General features: G+C 41.0%; 1 protein-coding gene across 1 annotated transcript; it reads left to right on the top strand.

Moving 5' to 3' along the window:
• Positions 1 to 991: 991 nt before the first annotated feature.
• On the top strand, positions 992 to 13,805 carry LOC133015303 (sialic acid-binding Ig-like lectin 14). The gene is made up of 8 exons (XM_061082474.1): positions 992 to 1,169; positions 2,122 to 2,478; positions 2,551 to 2,781; positions 2,890 to 3,150; positions 5,602 to 5,640; positions 12,875 to 12,959; positions 13,086 to 13,143; positions 13,725 to 13,805. Exons 1-8 carry the CDS (start codon positions 992 to 994, stop codon positions 13,803 to 13,805), a joined length of 1,290 nt encoding a protein of 429 aa, XP_060938457.1.
• Positions 13,806 to 17,618: the final 3,813 nt, after the last annotated feature.

Below are 17,618 nucleotides of genomic sequence, written 5' to 3'. Positions count from 1 at the left end.
CAGCGAGTGGATTTGTTGTCCTTCTTCTCACTGTGACAGGTACTGTACGTCTACATTCATGTTGTCACTCTATTTTACACTCAGAAAGTAAAAAATATAAATGAACCAATCATTAATTTTCAGATCATCACCTGTAAAGAGATGCAGAAAGAAAATATATGATGGACTTATCATCAGTATTATTTTGTATCTTTGTTTAGAAGTTTCTATCATCTATAGCTCAAAATATTACAGAGGCTGAAACATGTTTTTGTTATTATTATTATTATTATTATTATTATGACTGAGTTCCTCTCCTCTCGATGCAGGAATTTTCATCAGTGTGTGGAATCATTAGTTGAAATGCTATGGAATGCTGCTCATGGAAACGTGTTTCTTTTCTACAGAAAGTAAAAAGTAAACTAAGTGTTCTCTGGTGTCGTTATGAATCTGATTCTCTGTGTTACAGTGGTACAGTGTGAGAATGGCTGGAGTGTGAGTTACACTTCTACTGAGATCTGTGCCATCAGAGGATCAACAGTGGACAATACCTGTACCTACACATACCCATCCACAGTTAATAACCTTGATACTACAGTTCAGGAAACTTTCTGGTTCATTAAAGAGAGTAATGGGATTCACGTTGATCTAAAGACTGATCCGGAGTATTCAGGTCGTGTGGAGAATCTCTGTGGAAACAACAAGTGCACTCTGAGAATCTCTAACCTGAGAGAGAGCGACTCAGCTGTGTACAAGTTCAGGTTCACAACAAACCAACCTACTGGGAGTTTAACTGGTTCAGCTGGAGTCACTCTGTCTGTCACAGGTAACATTTACGTCTGAACATTCATTCATTTATTTCCTACATCTTGTTTGGTTCACTTGAGTGTGTCTGTGCACTTTTATATGTATGTGTGTGTTGTCAGTTTGGACTAAAATTAATTCCTTCTTCTCACAAACAGATTTGCATGTGCAGGTGAGCACATCATTGAAGTATGATTTTGATAACTACATGTATGCAGAGCTCAGGTGTCAGAGCAGTTGTCGTCTTCCTGATCATCTGAACTACGTCTGGTACAAGAATCAACAGAAGAAGAAGGAAGGAGCATCTTATAGAGATAATTTTTATTCTACAGACAGAGTTTCCTGTGCTGTTAAAGGACACGAGGATTTCCGCTCTCCGTCAATGTGTGAGTTTAATCTACAGTTTTTCTCTAACACAGCACCATCTGCTGGAGTATTTGAGATAATACAGTGTACCATAAATTCCTGTGTCTTTAAATACGTTTTTTTTTTGCATGGGCACATTGAACTCTTGGGATACTACTGTCAGTACTGACAAACTAGTGTACTACTAGTACTAGTCTTCTGCTTGTGTAAACAAAGATGTAAGACATGACTGCTCCCCAGAAGTGAAGACAAAGCATCTTGATCTCCCCCTGGTGGCTGGCTGCAGTATAGCACATACATCCTGTCTCCTCCATGTTAGTGGGAAGGACATGGACCAATCTAAAAAGTCAAATACATTTTTCTCAAAGAAGGCTTCTGTCATTTTAGGTCGTTCCTATGACACTTGGTTTTTCATATTTCTCATAAGTTGGTTTTAATTAGTTATTTTATGATATGACAATTAGATTAAACTTCATTATTGACAGTTGAAGCTGACTCAGGATTGGCCGAGCTCATGTATGGGCGGGACCTTGATACTGTGGCTCCATCTCCGGATCACTACTGTGCAGACTGTGGTTTCAAATGTGAAAGATGGCAGCGTTGCTATCCAGGATATATTGGCTTCATTTCTGGAGAGTGGGGGGAAGTGGAGATGTATCGTCCATCTTTGGTTGACTCTGCATAAAAGACACAGATCATTTCCTCCATATTGGCCAGTTTGCTCCATTATAAGAGCAACTTATACAAGGTCCCTCATGTTCCTCACCTCCAACAGTGTGTTCCTCCGTCACACTGAAGTCTAAAGGGAACTTCCCTGTGTTTTATGTGAAATGAAAGTTTCCTCATCTTGGCATCTTCATCATCTTAAAATGAAAACCTGCCGACTGGTGATTCACCAGAAAAAATACATGGAGGTAGTTTTATAAATGTAGAAGGTTATCTTCTGATTCTCTGATGTGCTCTGTGTTACAGTGGTATGGAGTCAGATTGACTTTGGTGTGAGTTACACTTCTACTGAGATCTGTGCCTTCAGAGGATCAACAGTGGACATTAACTCTACCTACACATACCCATCCAGGTGGAAGAACCTTGATACTACAGTTCATGAAACTTTCTGGTTCATTCAAGAGAGTAATGGGATTTACTTTTATCCAATGACTGATCCGGAGTATTCAGGTCGTGTGGAGAATCTCTGTGAAAACAACAAGTGCACTCTGAGAATCTCTAACCTGAGAGAGAGCGACTCAGCTGTGTACAAGTTCAGGTTCACAACAAACCAACCTGGAGGGAGTGTAGCTGGTTCAACTGGAGTCACTCTGTCTGTCACAGGTAACATTTTCATTAGAGTCAGTTTGAAATGTTAGTGTGTATGTTGAAATAAAACCACATGTATGTTCACAGACCCTCAGCTCCAGGTACATGTGAGGAGATCAACAGCCAATCCATCTTCTACCTGGACAGAGCTGACCTGTCACAGCAGGTGTCAGCTCCCTGATCATCTTTCCTACGTTTGGTACAATAACAATAAACCTGTTGGACGAAAAAAATACTTTCACCTCCGACACTTTAATGCTGAAGACAGCTATCACTGTGCTATAGAAGGACAGGAGCGTTTCCCTTCTCCTACAGTGTGTGAGTTTACTCCTCATGAAGCAACAATAATGTGGAAATAATTTAAATTTAAATTTTTAACAAATATTACAGTGTTTTGATTGTATTCTAATATAAACTATCCTTCAGATGCTCCAAAGCCTCCATCTGTGTCAGTGAGTCCATCTGGTGAGATCATGGAGGGCAGCTCGGTGAATCTGACCTGCAGCAGTGATGCTAACCCAGCAGCTAACTACACCTGGTACAAGGAGGACGAGGACTCACGAAAAGTATCAGGACCAATCTTCACCATCACTAATATCACAGCTGAACATGGTGGAAAGTATCAGTGTGAGGCCCAGAACACACTAGGACGTAGTAAGGCCACCTTACATCTGACTGTTGGAGCAGGTGAGTCATGTGAAGTCCTTTAAAGGTTCTGGAGCTGTGTATTGACTTTAGACATTGTTTCTCCTTTACATTTAAAATAAGCAGATATGGGTCGTTTGACTTCTGCCCCATACATTTTCACAGTCAGACCATCAGCAGCACAAAAAGGAATCCACCCATCATCAGTAAAAAACATCCATAAAACTTTCACCATCCTCAGTAAACTTGAAATATATTTCATTCACTTTGCACATTCACGTGACGAGCAAACATCTCTCAGCAGACAGACAGTGGTGAAAACAAAACCCTGCGCCTGTGCACACGTCACGCATACACCTCCCAGCAGGGGGAGCAGTGGCTCAATAACAGTTTAAGAAAACAAGCCCACAAAAAGGTCACTCTGAGAACACAGAACTCTTCAAAACGTTTTATTAGAAGATCTGCCCCGAGGTGAAACATCGTGACAGGTTTCGTAAACATGACAAAAAATTTTTTTGTAAATGTTTCGTCCTGCACCTTTAAGTGTTGTGATTTTCGTGAAATGATAAAGTAAAAGTTATTTCATCATAGTTTTATCTGCAGCATTGACATCAGCACTCATTGGATCAGCTGTTGCAGTTTTCCTCGCTGTAACTCTCCTCTCCGTGTTCCTACTGATCAGGTGAGCAAATCTGTTCCACTAAAGCTTTGTACAATGAATTCCTGAAAATCTGTCCTTTTAAATTAAATCAACTCGATTATTATGTATATTGTTTGTTATTTGGTTCAATTTATCAGAAAAAAGAGAAACTCGCATCAATCTGCTGATCCTGGGGACAGAGTTGACCACAGGGAGCAGGTGAGACACACAGTTCAGCGTCCAATCCTTTCAAACGCCACTATTTCTCACGTCAAACCCTTTTCTCTGTCATGTAAAGATTAAAAACTAGTTATTAAAATCACAGTCAAAATTGTCATTGTGAAAACATCCAGCTCCCAGATGTAGTTTTATCTGGACACAACTGATGTGAAAGCACACACACAAGTGGCTCACAGACACACTAAGGGAGAAGTTTGTAGTGTTAGTGTTTGGAATTCAAACTGAAGACCTTCCCTCCTTTTGGTTTTTAGAAGAACCACATGTTTCCTGTCCTTGAAACAGGTCCAGTGTAGAAGGAGGCAGTTTAAATAAATCAATAGCTGCTATAGTTGGAGTCTAACGTTGTCCATTCTGCCACTTGTACAAGATTCAAAAGCAAATTTGTGTGTTGCAGCCTCTACCCAACGAGTCTGATGAAAACTGTGACCTTAACTATGCCAGTGTCCACTTCATGAAGAGAAAGACGGATCCCGTCTACTCCAGCGTCAGATCAGCTGAACCCAGTGAACACAAGGAGGCGGAGGAGGTTGCGTACGCTTCTGTCAACTTTAACAGATCTGCCCCGAGGTGAGCAGCTCTTCATTCAGGACCATTATCCTCACTAACACCACAAAATACAAGAAACAGAGATTTATCCTATTGAAGTCATTTGTTTTTACACTTTCATTTTCTTGTTTTGTTTAAAAATGTGTATTTGTTAAAGGAGACATATTCTGCTCATATTCAGTTTGATCTTTTTTATTAGTGTTGTGACTTTAAAATGTTTAAATTTTCAGAAAACATCACTTTCCTCAGACTGTCTATTGCTGCAGCTCCTCTTTTCAGCCTCTATCTCAAGCACTTGGTTTCAGCTCTTGTCTCTTTAAGGCCCCCCCTCCTGATAATGCCAGTTCTGCTCTGATGGGTCACCTGGCTCACTCTGTTGTGATTGGTTAACCACTTCCTGTGCGTGTAGGAAATCCTCCACTCTCACTTTACGAAGGACACATTCAATCTCAAATCATTTCTTATAGTTTAACCAGCGTTTCCGTGGTGAACGACATGTTTGTTTGAACCCATGTGCAGCGGGCTCTCGTCTGGTGGGTGTGTCAGACGTGTTACCCAATCAGCAGGGACTGTTTTAAAAAGGCAGTGACACAATGGATTCTAAAGTTCTCTCCAGATGCTGGTGTTAGAAGCTGCTGTTCCAGACAACAGAAGCAGAGACTGTGACATTCAGCCTGTATTGAAGCTTTCAACACGTATTTTAACCCACATCATCTACCTCCGAGATGTTTTCCACGAGAACGCCAAGAATGACCTCCTCCGCTAACATTGATGCAACACTTTGTAACACAAGGTGTTCAACGCACCACTGTTTATGTTTAAATTCTGCTTATGCTACGTTTGCTACAGCCCTGGCTTCTACCGGTGATGCAGAGGTACGGGTGGGACGACTGGTGAGGTGCTTCAGGAGCTTCATGTTTTCTGTGGGGCAGAGGAGCTCGTTTTACCAGGAGAGGAACTCAGACTTTGGGCTTTTTAACTTTGCAGAACTTTGAAACTCAATATGTCTCCTTTAATGCTACGTCTCCATGACCTCATGATCATTTATCTGTTTTATCTCCTTTCAGAACCAGAGGTCATGACACTGGAGAGGATCCAGCGGCATTGTACAGCACAGTCAAAACACCTCGTGCTGTTTAGACCAGCGTCTTGAAATCACCTGAGTCCCGATGGAAATATCTCAACTGCTGCAGGATGGATTTGAATAGAAGTTCATACAACTGTTCATGGTCTCCACAGGATGAATCCTTCTTTGGTGACAGACTCCAGCATCATTGTTGGAGTGAATGTTCAGTGTTAAGTGACTTGTCTTGACAGCTTATGGATAAATTGCCCGAGGATGAATCCAAACGACTTTGGTGACTCGACTTTTATCTGAAATATATCAGCAACTTGTAGAAGTTGTTAAAAACGCCACATTTAGCCTGAATGAAAAATATCAAACATTTTATAACTTGCAGCTTCAAACATGAAAATATCTGCGGTGTTTGTCAGACGGTCGACAAACTGTTTTCTATTCATAAAATAATCAAAACAAGCATTATTAGTTAGTTGTAGTGTGACACTGCTGCCACTAGATGGTAGTAAAGAGCTTTACTGATAAAACCACAGAGAGGATTCTGTCATTTTCTCTTCTTTCTGTTTCTACACTATTGTTTCCATCGTTTCCATCATCAGCCGATCAGGAGTTGGACTCGTTTCCTCTGAGGACTGGAGGGAGCACGTCTCATGTGGATGTGAGCTGCTACTGACGTGATGAACGCCTTGAATGTGACCGTTAACACAAAGTGAACTGCTGACACCAGATGAGCTGTGTTGCCTCTGGTGTCTGTTCAAAGTTTGCATCAGGCCCATTGATTTCACTTTAGTGTTTTGTGGTATTTCTCACATCAGGTGTTAAACACGTGAAGAAGAAGGAGTTAGGTGTGTTTTAATCCACCATGTTCACACGGCGGCCATTTTCCTCTGACGTCTCTCTCCGGGTGTGAAGCTCGAATGTTGTTACGAACAGAATAATGTTGTACTGCTGTGATCCAGGTTTATAAGTTACACAAAAAGATAATATATTAATACTTATTCTTCATTAGGATTATTGATTCATTATTATAATATTAGTTTTGGTAATTTAAGTCACAGCAAAAGTTTGTTTGCTGCACCTTGTTCACAGCATAATTCATATTTACAGTCTTGTTTATTTCATTTGTTGTTCACTCACGACTTCCTCTTTTCTGACTTTGTGATGAATACTTTTGCAACAAAGCAGATTTTCTTTCAAGGATCATTCAAGGTTATTCTTAATTCTGTTCGTATGTTTTTATTTTTATGTAAAATGTGAAGCAGATTTTTTTCCTATATGCTATTGTTTTGAAATTGTAATCTCACTTCCAGTATTTGTTCTGTCTTTCGTTCGTCCTTTTCATAATAAAGCCAGTCAGACGCCATAGGAGACTTCCAACACACATATTTATTGTCTTCTTCCCGTGAGTTGAGCTGCTTGCTAGCAGGAGAAGAGATACTAGGTAAACAGGAGCCCTGGACCTGAATATCAGTGACGAGTTTTACTTTGAATTAACTTGTATTAGAACATATAACCTGCAGTTCAAGATTGATGGACAGGTACAATACAGCATAAATTTACCCAAAAAAATAAACAAAATAAATACAATTTTAAAAAGTGTGCACATAAGACTCCCTTCAACGTCCGTGAGTGCAGTCTTAAATGTCAAACTGGTGTATTGATCGTTGGGACCCAATCCGTCTTTGTACAGTGTCTGTCCTACCACACCGTGGAGTGAAGAGGAACATGTGAGTCTGAATCTCTCTCAAACATCTGTATGTAGGCTCGCCATCCAGTGAAATGGAGGATTGATTCTCCGGTGGATGTCCTCTCAGGCACCGGAGAATTCGTCTCTCACCAAAAACCTGAGCGTTGAATAATAAGAGTCCCTGCACCTTCCAGCAGGTCAGCAGGGTGACCTCACACTTCCACACAATATAACAGAATCTGAGCAAAGCAGGAAGTGTGCTTGTAGCTTGAGAAGCAAAGTGGCCGACAGGATGCAGAAAGGTAAAAAAAACTCTCCACAGAGTAGATTCACCAGAGAGGACGACTGGGTACCTCTCCCTATTGGCTAGAAAAGGTCACAGCAGGTCACCCAATGAGCCACTACAGTGTTATACAAACTGTACAATCTCTTTCTCCATAGCACTTATACAATATGCAATATTGCAGCCTTAAGAATGTGTTTTCGCTGCTTTTTTAGTGCGGTCTACACTTGTGTGAATGTGTGTATATGAGGAGGCCTGACGTCTAGTTGAAGTCAACTGGAAGCTTAACGTATAGTAATTCAATTATGTTCAAGTTCAAAGTAGCAAAATAACAAACGGTAATTAATAAAAAATCAACAAATTTAGCAGCGTGCTGGTTTTAGTCTCAGTTGGTCAGCCATAGTCAAACTTTTTCTAAAATAAAATGGCTCCAACAGTATTAATGGCAGTTCAATGTTGAATCTTCCTTTAATTTGTCATTTCAATGTTTATTGCATCTTAATGAGAAACTGAACAGATGAGATTAAAAACAACCCAGTTTTTCTCAAGTCTCCTTAAATTTGTATTTCTTGTGTCAGTGAGATGTTTTGATGTGGATGATACAGGTTTGATATGGACGGCCACTAAAGATGTCTCTCACACTCGTTCAAACCACAGTTTGCACAAACCACAGGTTGATCTACGACCATCGGGCTCAGCATGCAGGTAAGTGGAAAGAGGAAGGAAGTGTGTTTAACAGTTTCACTTCCTCTTGGTCTTCTGTGTTGTAGGTAGACGTGTCTGTGATGTGACTGAGTTTCATCTTGTGCACATTATTTATCTGTGGACGTTTCTATTGTTTGAATTCACAGGCGAGAGCAGCAGCTACTATGAGTGTAACTGCAGCAGCCAGTGGATTTGTTGTCCTTCTTCTCACTGTGACAGGTACTGTATGTCTACATTCATGTTGTCACTCTATTTTACACTCAGACTTCTGATTCACCTGAAATTAGTTTGAGAAAGAAAGTAAAAATATAAATGAACCATTCATTCATTTTCAGATCAACACCTGTAAAGTGAGGCAGAAAGAAAATATATGAATGAATTATCATCAATATTAAGTTATTTCTTTGTTTAAAAGTTTCTATCGTCTACAGCTCAAAACATAACATAGTCTGAAACATGTTATTGTTATTGTTATTATTATTATTATTATTATTCTCATCATGACTGAGTTCCTCTCCTCTCGATGCAGGAATTGTCATCAGTGTGTGGAGTCATTATTTGAAATACTATGGAATGCTGCTCATGGAAACGTGTTTCTGTTCTACAGAAAGTAAAAAGTAAACTATGTGTTCTCTGGTGTCGTTATGAATCTGATTCTCTGTGTTACAGTGGTACAGTGTGAGAATGGCTGGGATGTGAGTTACACTTCTACTGAGATCTGTGCCGTCAGAGGATCAACAGTGGACATTACCTGTACCTACACATACCCATCCACAGTTAATAACCTTGATACTACAGCTCAGGAAACTTTCTGGTTCATTCAAGAGAGTAATGGGATTTACGTTGATCTAAGGACTGATCTGGAGTATTCAGGTCGTGTGGAGAATCTCTGTGGAAACAACAAGTGCACTCTGAGAATCTTTAACCTGAGAGAGAGCGACTCAGCTGTGTACAAGTTCAGGTTCACAACAAACCAACCTACTGGGAGTTTAACTGGTTCAGCTGGAGTCACTCTGTCTGTCACAGGTAACATTTACATCTGAACATTCATTCATTTATTTCCTACATCTTGTTTGGTTCACTTGAGTGTGTCTGTGCACTTTTATATGCATGTGTGTGTTGTCAGTTTGGACTAAAATGAATTCCTTATTCTCACACATAGATTTGCATCTGAAGGTGAGCAGATCAGTGAAGGATGATTCTGATAACTACATGTATGCAGAGCTCAGGTGTCAGAGCAGTTGTCGTCTTCCGGATCATCTGAACTACGTCTGGTACGAGAATCAAAAGAAGAAGAAGGAAGGAGCATCTTATAAAGGTTATTTTTTTCCAACAGACAGAGTTTCCTGTGCTGTTAAAGGACACGAGGATTTCCGCTCTCCGTCGATGTGTGAGTTTAATCTACAGTATTTCACTAACAGCACCATCTGCTGGAGTATTTGAGATAATGCATTGTACCATAACTTCATGTGTCTTTAAATACTTTTTTTTGCATGGGCACATTGAACTCTTGGGATACTACTGTCAGTACTGACAAACCAATGTACTTTTAGTACTAGTATTCTGCTTGTAAATATAGATGGTCGACATGACTGCTCCCCAGAAGTGAAGCCAAAGCATCTTGATCAACCCCTGGTGGCTGGCTGCAGTATAGAACATACATCCTGTCTCCTCCATGTTAGTGGGAAGGACATGGACCAATCTAAAAAGTCAAATATATTTTTCTCAAAGATGGTTTCTGTCATTTTAGGTTGTTCTTATCACACTCTATTGTTCATGTTTCTCATAATTTGGTTTTAACTTGTAATTTGATGATAGGAAAATTAGATTAAACATCATGATTGACAGCTGAGGCTGACTCAGGATTGGTCGAGCACATGTATGGGCGGGACCTTGATACTGTGGCGCCATCTCCGGATCACTACTGTGCAGACTGTGTTTCCAAATGTGAAAGATGGCAGCGTTGGTATCCAGGATATTTTGGCTTCATTTCTGGAGAGTGGGAGGAAGTGGAGACGTGTCGTCCATCTTTGGTCGACTCTGCATAAAAGACACAGATCATTTCCTCCATATTGGCCAGTTTGCTCCATTATAAGAGCAACTTATACAAGGTCCCTCATGTTCCTCACCTCCAACAGTGTGTTTTTTATCACACTGAAGTCTAAAGGGCACTTCACTGTGTTTTATGTGAACTGAAAGTTTCCTCATCTTGGCATCGTCATCATCTTAAAATGAAAACCTGCCGACTAGTGATTCACCAGAGAAAATACATGGACTTAGTTTTATAAATGTTCAAGTTTATCTTCTGATTCTCTGATGTGCTCTGTGTTACAGTGGTAAGGAGTCAGATTGACTGGAGTGTGAGTTACACTTCTACTGATGTCTGTGCCTTCAGAGGATCAACAGTGGACATTAACTGTACCTACACATACCCATCCAGGTTGAATCACCATAATACTACAGTTCAGGAAACCTTCTGGTTCATTAAAGAGAGTAATGGGATTCACGTTGATCTAAGGACTGATCCGGAGTATTCAGGTCGTGTGGAGTATCTCTGTGGAAACAACAAGTGCACTCTGAGAATCTCTAACCTGAGAGAGAGCGACTCAGCTGTGTACAAGTTCATGTTCACAACAAACCAACCTACTGGGAGTTTAACTGGTTCAGCTGGAGTCACTCTGAATGTCACAGGTAACATTTTCATTAGAGTCAGTTTGAAATGTTAGTGTGTATGTTGAAATAAAATCACATGTTTGTTCACAGACCCTCAGCTCCAGGTACATGTGAGGAGATCAACAGCCAATCCATCTTCTACCTGGACAGAGCTGACCTGTCACAGCAGGTGTCAGCTCCCTGATCATCTTTCCTACGTTTGGTACTACAACAATAAACCTGTTGGACGGAAAAAATACTTTCACCTCCGACACTTTAATCATGAAGACAGCTATCACTGTGCTATAGAAGGACAGGAGCGTTTCCCTTCTCCTACATTGTGTGAGTTTACGCCTCCTCATGAAGCTACAATAATGTGGAAATAACTTAAAATTAAACTATTAACAAATAATACAGATATTGTTTTGATTGTATTATCATCCTGTGTGTTAATATAGACTATCCTTCAGACACTCCAAAGCCTCCCTCTGTGTCAGTGAGTCCCTCTGGTGAGATCATGGAGGGCAGCTCGGTGACTCTGACCTGCAGCAGTGATGCTAACCCAGCAGCTAAATACACCTGGTACAAGAGAAGTGGAGATAAACAAGTTCAACGTCTCAGTGAAGCGACACAATTTGTCCTCAGCTCCATCCGGTCGTCAGACTCTGGAGAGTATTACTGCACAGCTGAAAATGAGCTGGGAAGGAGTTCAGCAAACATCTTAATTACTGTGACATGTGAGTCAAACACTGGTTATTAAGTGAAGATATATTGAATGGTCCCATACTTTGTCCTTTACATTTTAAATGTGTGCAGATATGGGTCGTTTGACTTCTGCCCCATAAATATTCACAGTCAGACCATCAGCAGCACAAAGAGGAATCCACCCAGCGTCAGTAAAAATCCATAAAGCTTTCACCATCCTCAGTAAACTTGAAAGACATTTCCTTCACTGTGCACATTCACGTGACGAGCAAACATCTCTCAGCAGACAGACAGTGGTGAAAACAAAACCCTGCTCCTGTGCACACGTCACACATACACCTCCCAGCAGGGGGAGCAGTGGCTCAATAACAGTTTAAGAGACACATCCTCAAACAGGCCACTCTGAACAGGACTCTTCACACTTTTTATTAGGTAGAAACTCTGTCTAATTGTGGAAAAGGGTCATAATATGTCACGTTTAAGTCCACGTTACAAACTGGACTATTTGGAAATCTGTGGACATTCAGGGGAGTCTGGAAACAGTAGTGTAACAGGAAATCATTGAAAAAAAACTGTCACTTAACAACAAGAAAAATACCTTTGTCTGTTTAACTGATTTGCTGTTGTAACTCAGTGACGCCATTCCCCTGAGCACCTTTGACTTTAACACATCATATCATATACGTCCCCAAATGTTAGACGCAATGTCTGTCATCTGTTATCATCATTCTGTTTTCAAAAAGACGCTCCAAAGCCTCCCTCTGTGTCAGTGAGTCCCTCTGGTGAGATCATGGAGGGCAGCTCGGTGACTCTGACCTGCAGCAGTGATGCTAACCCAGCAGCTCACTACACCTGGTACAAGGAGAACGAGGACTCACCAACAGCATCAGGACAAATCTTCACCATCACTGATATCACAGCTGAACATGGTGGAAAGTATCAGTGTGAGGCCCAGAACACACACGGACGTAGCAACACCACCTTACATCTGACTGTTGGAGCAGGTGATTTTAGCACTCTGACTTTTACAGCCTACAGCCCCCCCCCCCCCCCTCCTTTTCATTGCACCAGAACCTTAAACCATCAATACTCAGGATTTCCAGATGTGTCCCAGCTGTATATCAAGCCCATCATATTGCACATGAACAATACTGACTGACCAACAGCATCACCTGGCAAACTGAGTCATCAGTCTAACCACACTGCTCATGTCTCCTGTCTGTTGTCCAGGGAAGTCAGTGATAATCATGAATATCATCAGGTACACTCTGGTGGTCGTGCTGGTTCCAGTGCTGGTCTGGACTCTGTGGACGAGGTAAAACAAATCCATCAGTTCACCCTCTGCTCTTTTACTGTCTTCTTCAAATGTCTTCAAACACTAGTTTCAGTGTTATGAAGTTCATTTTGTAAAATGTTGTGTTAGTTGTTGTTTTCGATTCAGGATGAAGAAAACTCTGAGCTTGAAATCAGAAGTGAATGAAGCTGTGGAGATGATAGAGGTGAGAGTCAGTGAGATCAAAAGAATGACTCCATATCACTGTTTTCATCTCACTATGTTAGAGAAAGAGACAAAACATTTCTTATACTTTGTCTGAATCTGCCCCAAAACGTAAAAGGTTCTTTCCATTGATCGTATATTAAACCACTGCAGGCATTGGGTCATGGATACCATGTGATTGACAGCTAGTACTGGGTGCAGGTCACTGGTTTAGGTGGGCGGGCAGTGTCCTTGGGCCCTGAGTCAGTCTCCACCCCCTCTCCTCCAAATATGGTTACTTCTGGTTTCAAAAAACCAAGATGGCGCTGGACAACATGTATAAAATGGAGGCTTCAAAATGGCAGCTCACAAACCAATGGGTGACTTCACGTTGACACTTCTTTCTTGGCCCATGTCCCGTCCTTCCACCAAGTTTTGTTGAAATCAGTTTCGGTTTTTTGTGTAATCCTGCTGATGAACAAACAAATGAATGAACAGGGGGCGCAACTACGTTCAAACTGTTTTGGATGAACTGTGATTATTTGCAGGTTTCATGAATAAAGTCCAGTGAGGCTTAATATTTTCTCATCTCTCCCCCATCAGTTAGACAACTGTCCTGAGTATGACGACATCGATACTGCAGCACAGACAGAAGACACAGAGGAGCAGGAAGACCTGGTGTGAAGCATCAGGTCAGAGCCACTGGGACAAACACAACCAAGATGGACGACTTCAGAGTACATCCATACAAGCGAGTTTTACAGAAACCATAGTGTGTAGTTATTAAATACAGGAAATCTGTCCAAGCAACAAAATATCTGAGTGCAAGCGCAGAGTTTGAGCACAAGCAGAGCAAATCTAAGCAGCAGCAGGAGCTGTGTGAGTGCAAGTGCAGGGTTTTGAGTAAAAACACCACAAAATCTGAACGTGCAAGTCCAGCTCTCAAACTAAAAGACCACGCTTTTGAATAAAGAGGAAAACACCCGTACATTTCCTTTCTACTCATTTCCTGTTTTCTTCTCTCCTCAGGTGCACTGTGATTGGTTGATGAAAGCATGTGAGAGGAAACAGGAAGTACCTCTCTCTCCATCCTTGGTTGCAGCAGCAGCAGTTTGTACAGCATGACCTTAAGAGCAAGAGTATTGTTGTGTTGTGTCTTTTCTTTTTCTTTTCTGATGGGTCCAGTCGTCCAGTTTCCGCAGCTTTATTTCTGTGAGCTTTAGTTCTGATGTTGGTTTAGGTTGAAGGAAGATTCTCAGATCCTACGACCCTTTGTGGGTTGCTGTGTTGGGTTTTCCTTCTTTTGTCCATTTTGCCGGCCTGTTGTTGAAGTTGGCTTTTCTGCAATAAATATATATATTTTGCTGTTACTCTCTGAACTATGTTGGACGTGTTGGTGATGAGCCTTTGAGGCTGTGGTAACACCACGTGACTCATCTCGTGTCTTATACATGATATTAATGTGGTTATTACATGGATAATGAATTATTATGTATCGTGATTTTATGATTCTTTCTTAAATAAAGGTTTTTGGTCTTTTGTTTTCACTCCTTATCAATTTGTTTATTTGTTTTCAGCAGAATTACACTAGAAAACTAAAAACAGATTTTTCCACAAACTCATAAAATTTGGGAATGAATCCTGTTTAAGGGGCGGAGCCAGGAGCCTGTCTGTATCACTTTCTTTATAATTGTGAGACTGATGAAAACAGTCAGGATTATTTAGAGGACTGGTTTCTATGAGTGATTGAACTCTGGTGCAGCTTGATTGAATTGAGGGAGATTGAATTGATGGAGGCTTGCATGTGCACACATAGACACCAGAGGGGGCTGGAGCCACTCCCCCTTTTCCTTCCTCGAGAGAAACTGCCCTTTTCTAAATAAATTAATATTATATTCCTGTTTGCTCACATCTTCCCCTTCAAACAAATACATTGAAATATAATAAATAATCTAAATATCAGGTGGGGAGAATAGACTAGTCTCTGTACCCTCCCTCCCTCCACGTCTCCTGCACAGAGCTGAGCACTGGAGCTGTGGACATTTCTCGTTCTTAGAAGCATCGCGACTCGGACTCTGAATAATTCTAACAGCTGCTCCAGGACAGACACTTGTTAAAGATCCGGTCTGTGTCAGAGTCTCTGTCGGAGTCTGCTTCCTCCTCACTCCTCCTCTGACCTGCGCTCACTTTACACTTTAACATTAAACACCAGCACTGATCACAAGTTATCAGGACACCTCCAGGACTGACGATTACTTTGTGTTGGTTTCATTTGCTTTAGAGTTTATGAGACACACGTTTAAACCTGCGACTCAACACGAGACGTGACGTGACACAGTCAGGACATCAGGGTTAAAGTGAGAGAACCATCCGGAGTCATGATCTGACATCATCGATTAATAACTTAATACATGTGGTTATCAGTTTGTGTGAAGAGGGATAGAGACAAACACACACACACACACACACACACACACACATACACACACACAGTCACACACACACACACACTCCTGCAGACAGAAGAGTTTATTAAGATCACTTGTAATGATTAGAAAACATCAGAGGAACAAAGTCACTTGTTGACCTGTGGAGTAATGGCCTCAGTGCAGTGGAGCTGCTAAGGGGGGCCACTTGGGGCCAGGCAGGGCCACCTTGATACAGTAAAGCCAATAATCAGAGTTTGTCCTTTTAAGCTTTAGATGCAGGACACAAGTCTAAACTGAATGAATGTCCAATCAGTGTGGAGAGCACTGACCACTGTCATAGACTCACTGTTGAAATTGAAAACCTTATTTTGTAAGCTACAGCACAACTGTAATAACAGTAACAGTCTATAATACTTTTTAAAGCACTTTCTAAAATAAAACTGATTTCATATTTGTCTGACTGATTTTATTAACTGATGAGAAAGCAGCCATGGGACATTGTGGATGTGGAACACTTTGACTTTTAGTTTTCACAATACACCCAGAACACAAAGTTTATCCAACTTGAAAAAGGTAAGTAAATTAATTTACTTCATATCTACTTCTTAATTTAATTTAAATACTGTATTTACCTGATTTTGTCAGATTGTTCCAACTTGAAAAAGGTAAGTGAAGTTAACTCTCAAAGTAAAACCAGCTATTGGGATTTAACTGAATAGTTGTGTTCACTCAGGCTACATCAGTATAACTGCATTTCTAAACAAGAACAATCTCTCTCCACGTTCTGCTTGTGCTTTAATGTAGAATCAGACTAATCATAACAATCAGCTCCAGAGTTGAGGTGGAGTTCATGTGAATTTCACAGTCGGGAACTAATTCTTCTGATTATTCCGACTCCACGTTAACGCACAACCAGAGCACAGTGGGAGGCTCCGCCCATCTTACCCAACAGTTGATGGTTCCTGTGTCGCTCTACTGCTCACGTGCACCTGTGCATGAGCTAATAAAGTCCAGTCTACACAAGTGAACAGTTTTACACGTTTATCAGACAATCAAGTTTGACTCACAGGAGGTGAATCCTCATGAGAAATGAGTAAAGAACCCTAAAGTAATGTAAGTTTGCATAATTATGACCTTTTATGATGTATTTTTATGACCCAGTCTTCATATGGACTGGAGCTGTAAATAAACAGGAACTGACTTCTAACATGAGGTTGAAAGAAAGAATAGTTCAACATGTTTTTTCAAGTCCAGTCTCAAGAAAGTAAAAAAAGTGTTTGAATCACTGTCAGGCTGCAAAACTGCTCTCACTGTTACTTGCATGAAATATATTTTAATAAGTTCACGTTCCATTTCCAAAATAAAAGAAAATGTCTTCATTTTAACGAGGGGATTTACTGGTGTTGGTCCGTTCATGCATGTTAATGATGCAAAGAGGAAGGAAGCCAAGGTCTCTCATCGTGACTGGATGACAAATGTCTTTTCTCAAGAGTAGATCTAGCTGCTGATGTGGCTTCACCACAGAGACCTCTCTCTCTCTCTCTCTCTCTCTCTCTCTCTCTCTCTCTGCTCTCTGTCTCTCTCTCTCTGAAACATCTTTCTCAATCGTGCAGTGTCGGACGGTTGAGAAAAGTAAACCACTGCGTCCACTGGTTGGATCGAGGGGGGGGGGGGGGGGGTGGGGTGCAGGCCTGTTCAACGTTGCTTACAGCTTCAGTTGCAGATGAATCAGGTTTGGTGGGAACAGCCACTAAAGTCGTTTCTCACACTCTGTAAAATGAAGAAATTCACAGTTTGTACAAAACCACAAGTTACTTCTTTGTTTTAAGTTTAATCTAACACATTCTGGCTCAGCAAGCAGTTCAGTGGAAAGAGGCAGGAAGGTGGGTGTGTTTAACAGTTTAAATTTATCTTTCTCTTACAGAATCTGTCTTTATTCTCAGACTCTTCTTTGTTGTAGGTAGACGTGTCTGTGATGTGACACATTATTTATCTGTGGAGGTTTTTCTTGTTTGAAGTCACAGACGAGAGCAGCATCTACTATGAGTGTAACTGCAGCAGCAAGTGG

The sequence above is a fragment of the Limanda limanda genome, chromosome 2, assembly GCF_963576545.1.
Source record: "Limanda limanda chromosome 2, fLimLim1.1, whole genome shotgun sequence".
Classification (NCBI taxonomy): domain Eukaryota; kingdom Metazoa; phylum Chordata; class Actinopteri; order Pleuronectiformes; family Pleuronectidae; genus Limanda; species Limanda limanda.
The sequence above is the reverse complement of the archived record's forward strand: the minus strand, read 5'-3'. Positions and strand labels throughout refer to the sequence as shown.

Excerpts from the sequence above, each read along its gene's own strand:
- LOC133015303 (XM_061082474.1), top strand. The coding sequence starts at position 992 with ATGTATGCAGAGCTCAGGTGTCAGAGCAGTTGTCGTCTTCCTGATCAT. Across the intron at positions 3,151-5,601 it reads ACATCTGACTGTTGGAGCAG|AACCAGAGGTCATGACACTG; the intron begins GTGAGTCATGTG and ends ATCTCCTTTCAG. Across the intron at positions 12,960-13,085 it reads GTCTGGACTCTGTGGACGAG|GATGAAGAAAACTCTGAGCT; the intron begins GTAAAACAAATC and ends TTTTCGATTCAG.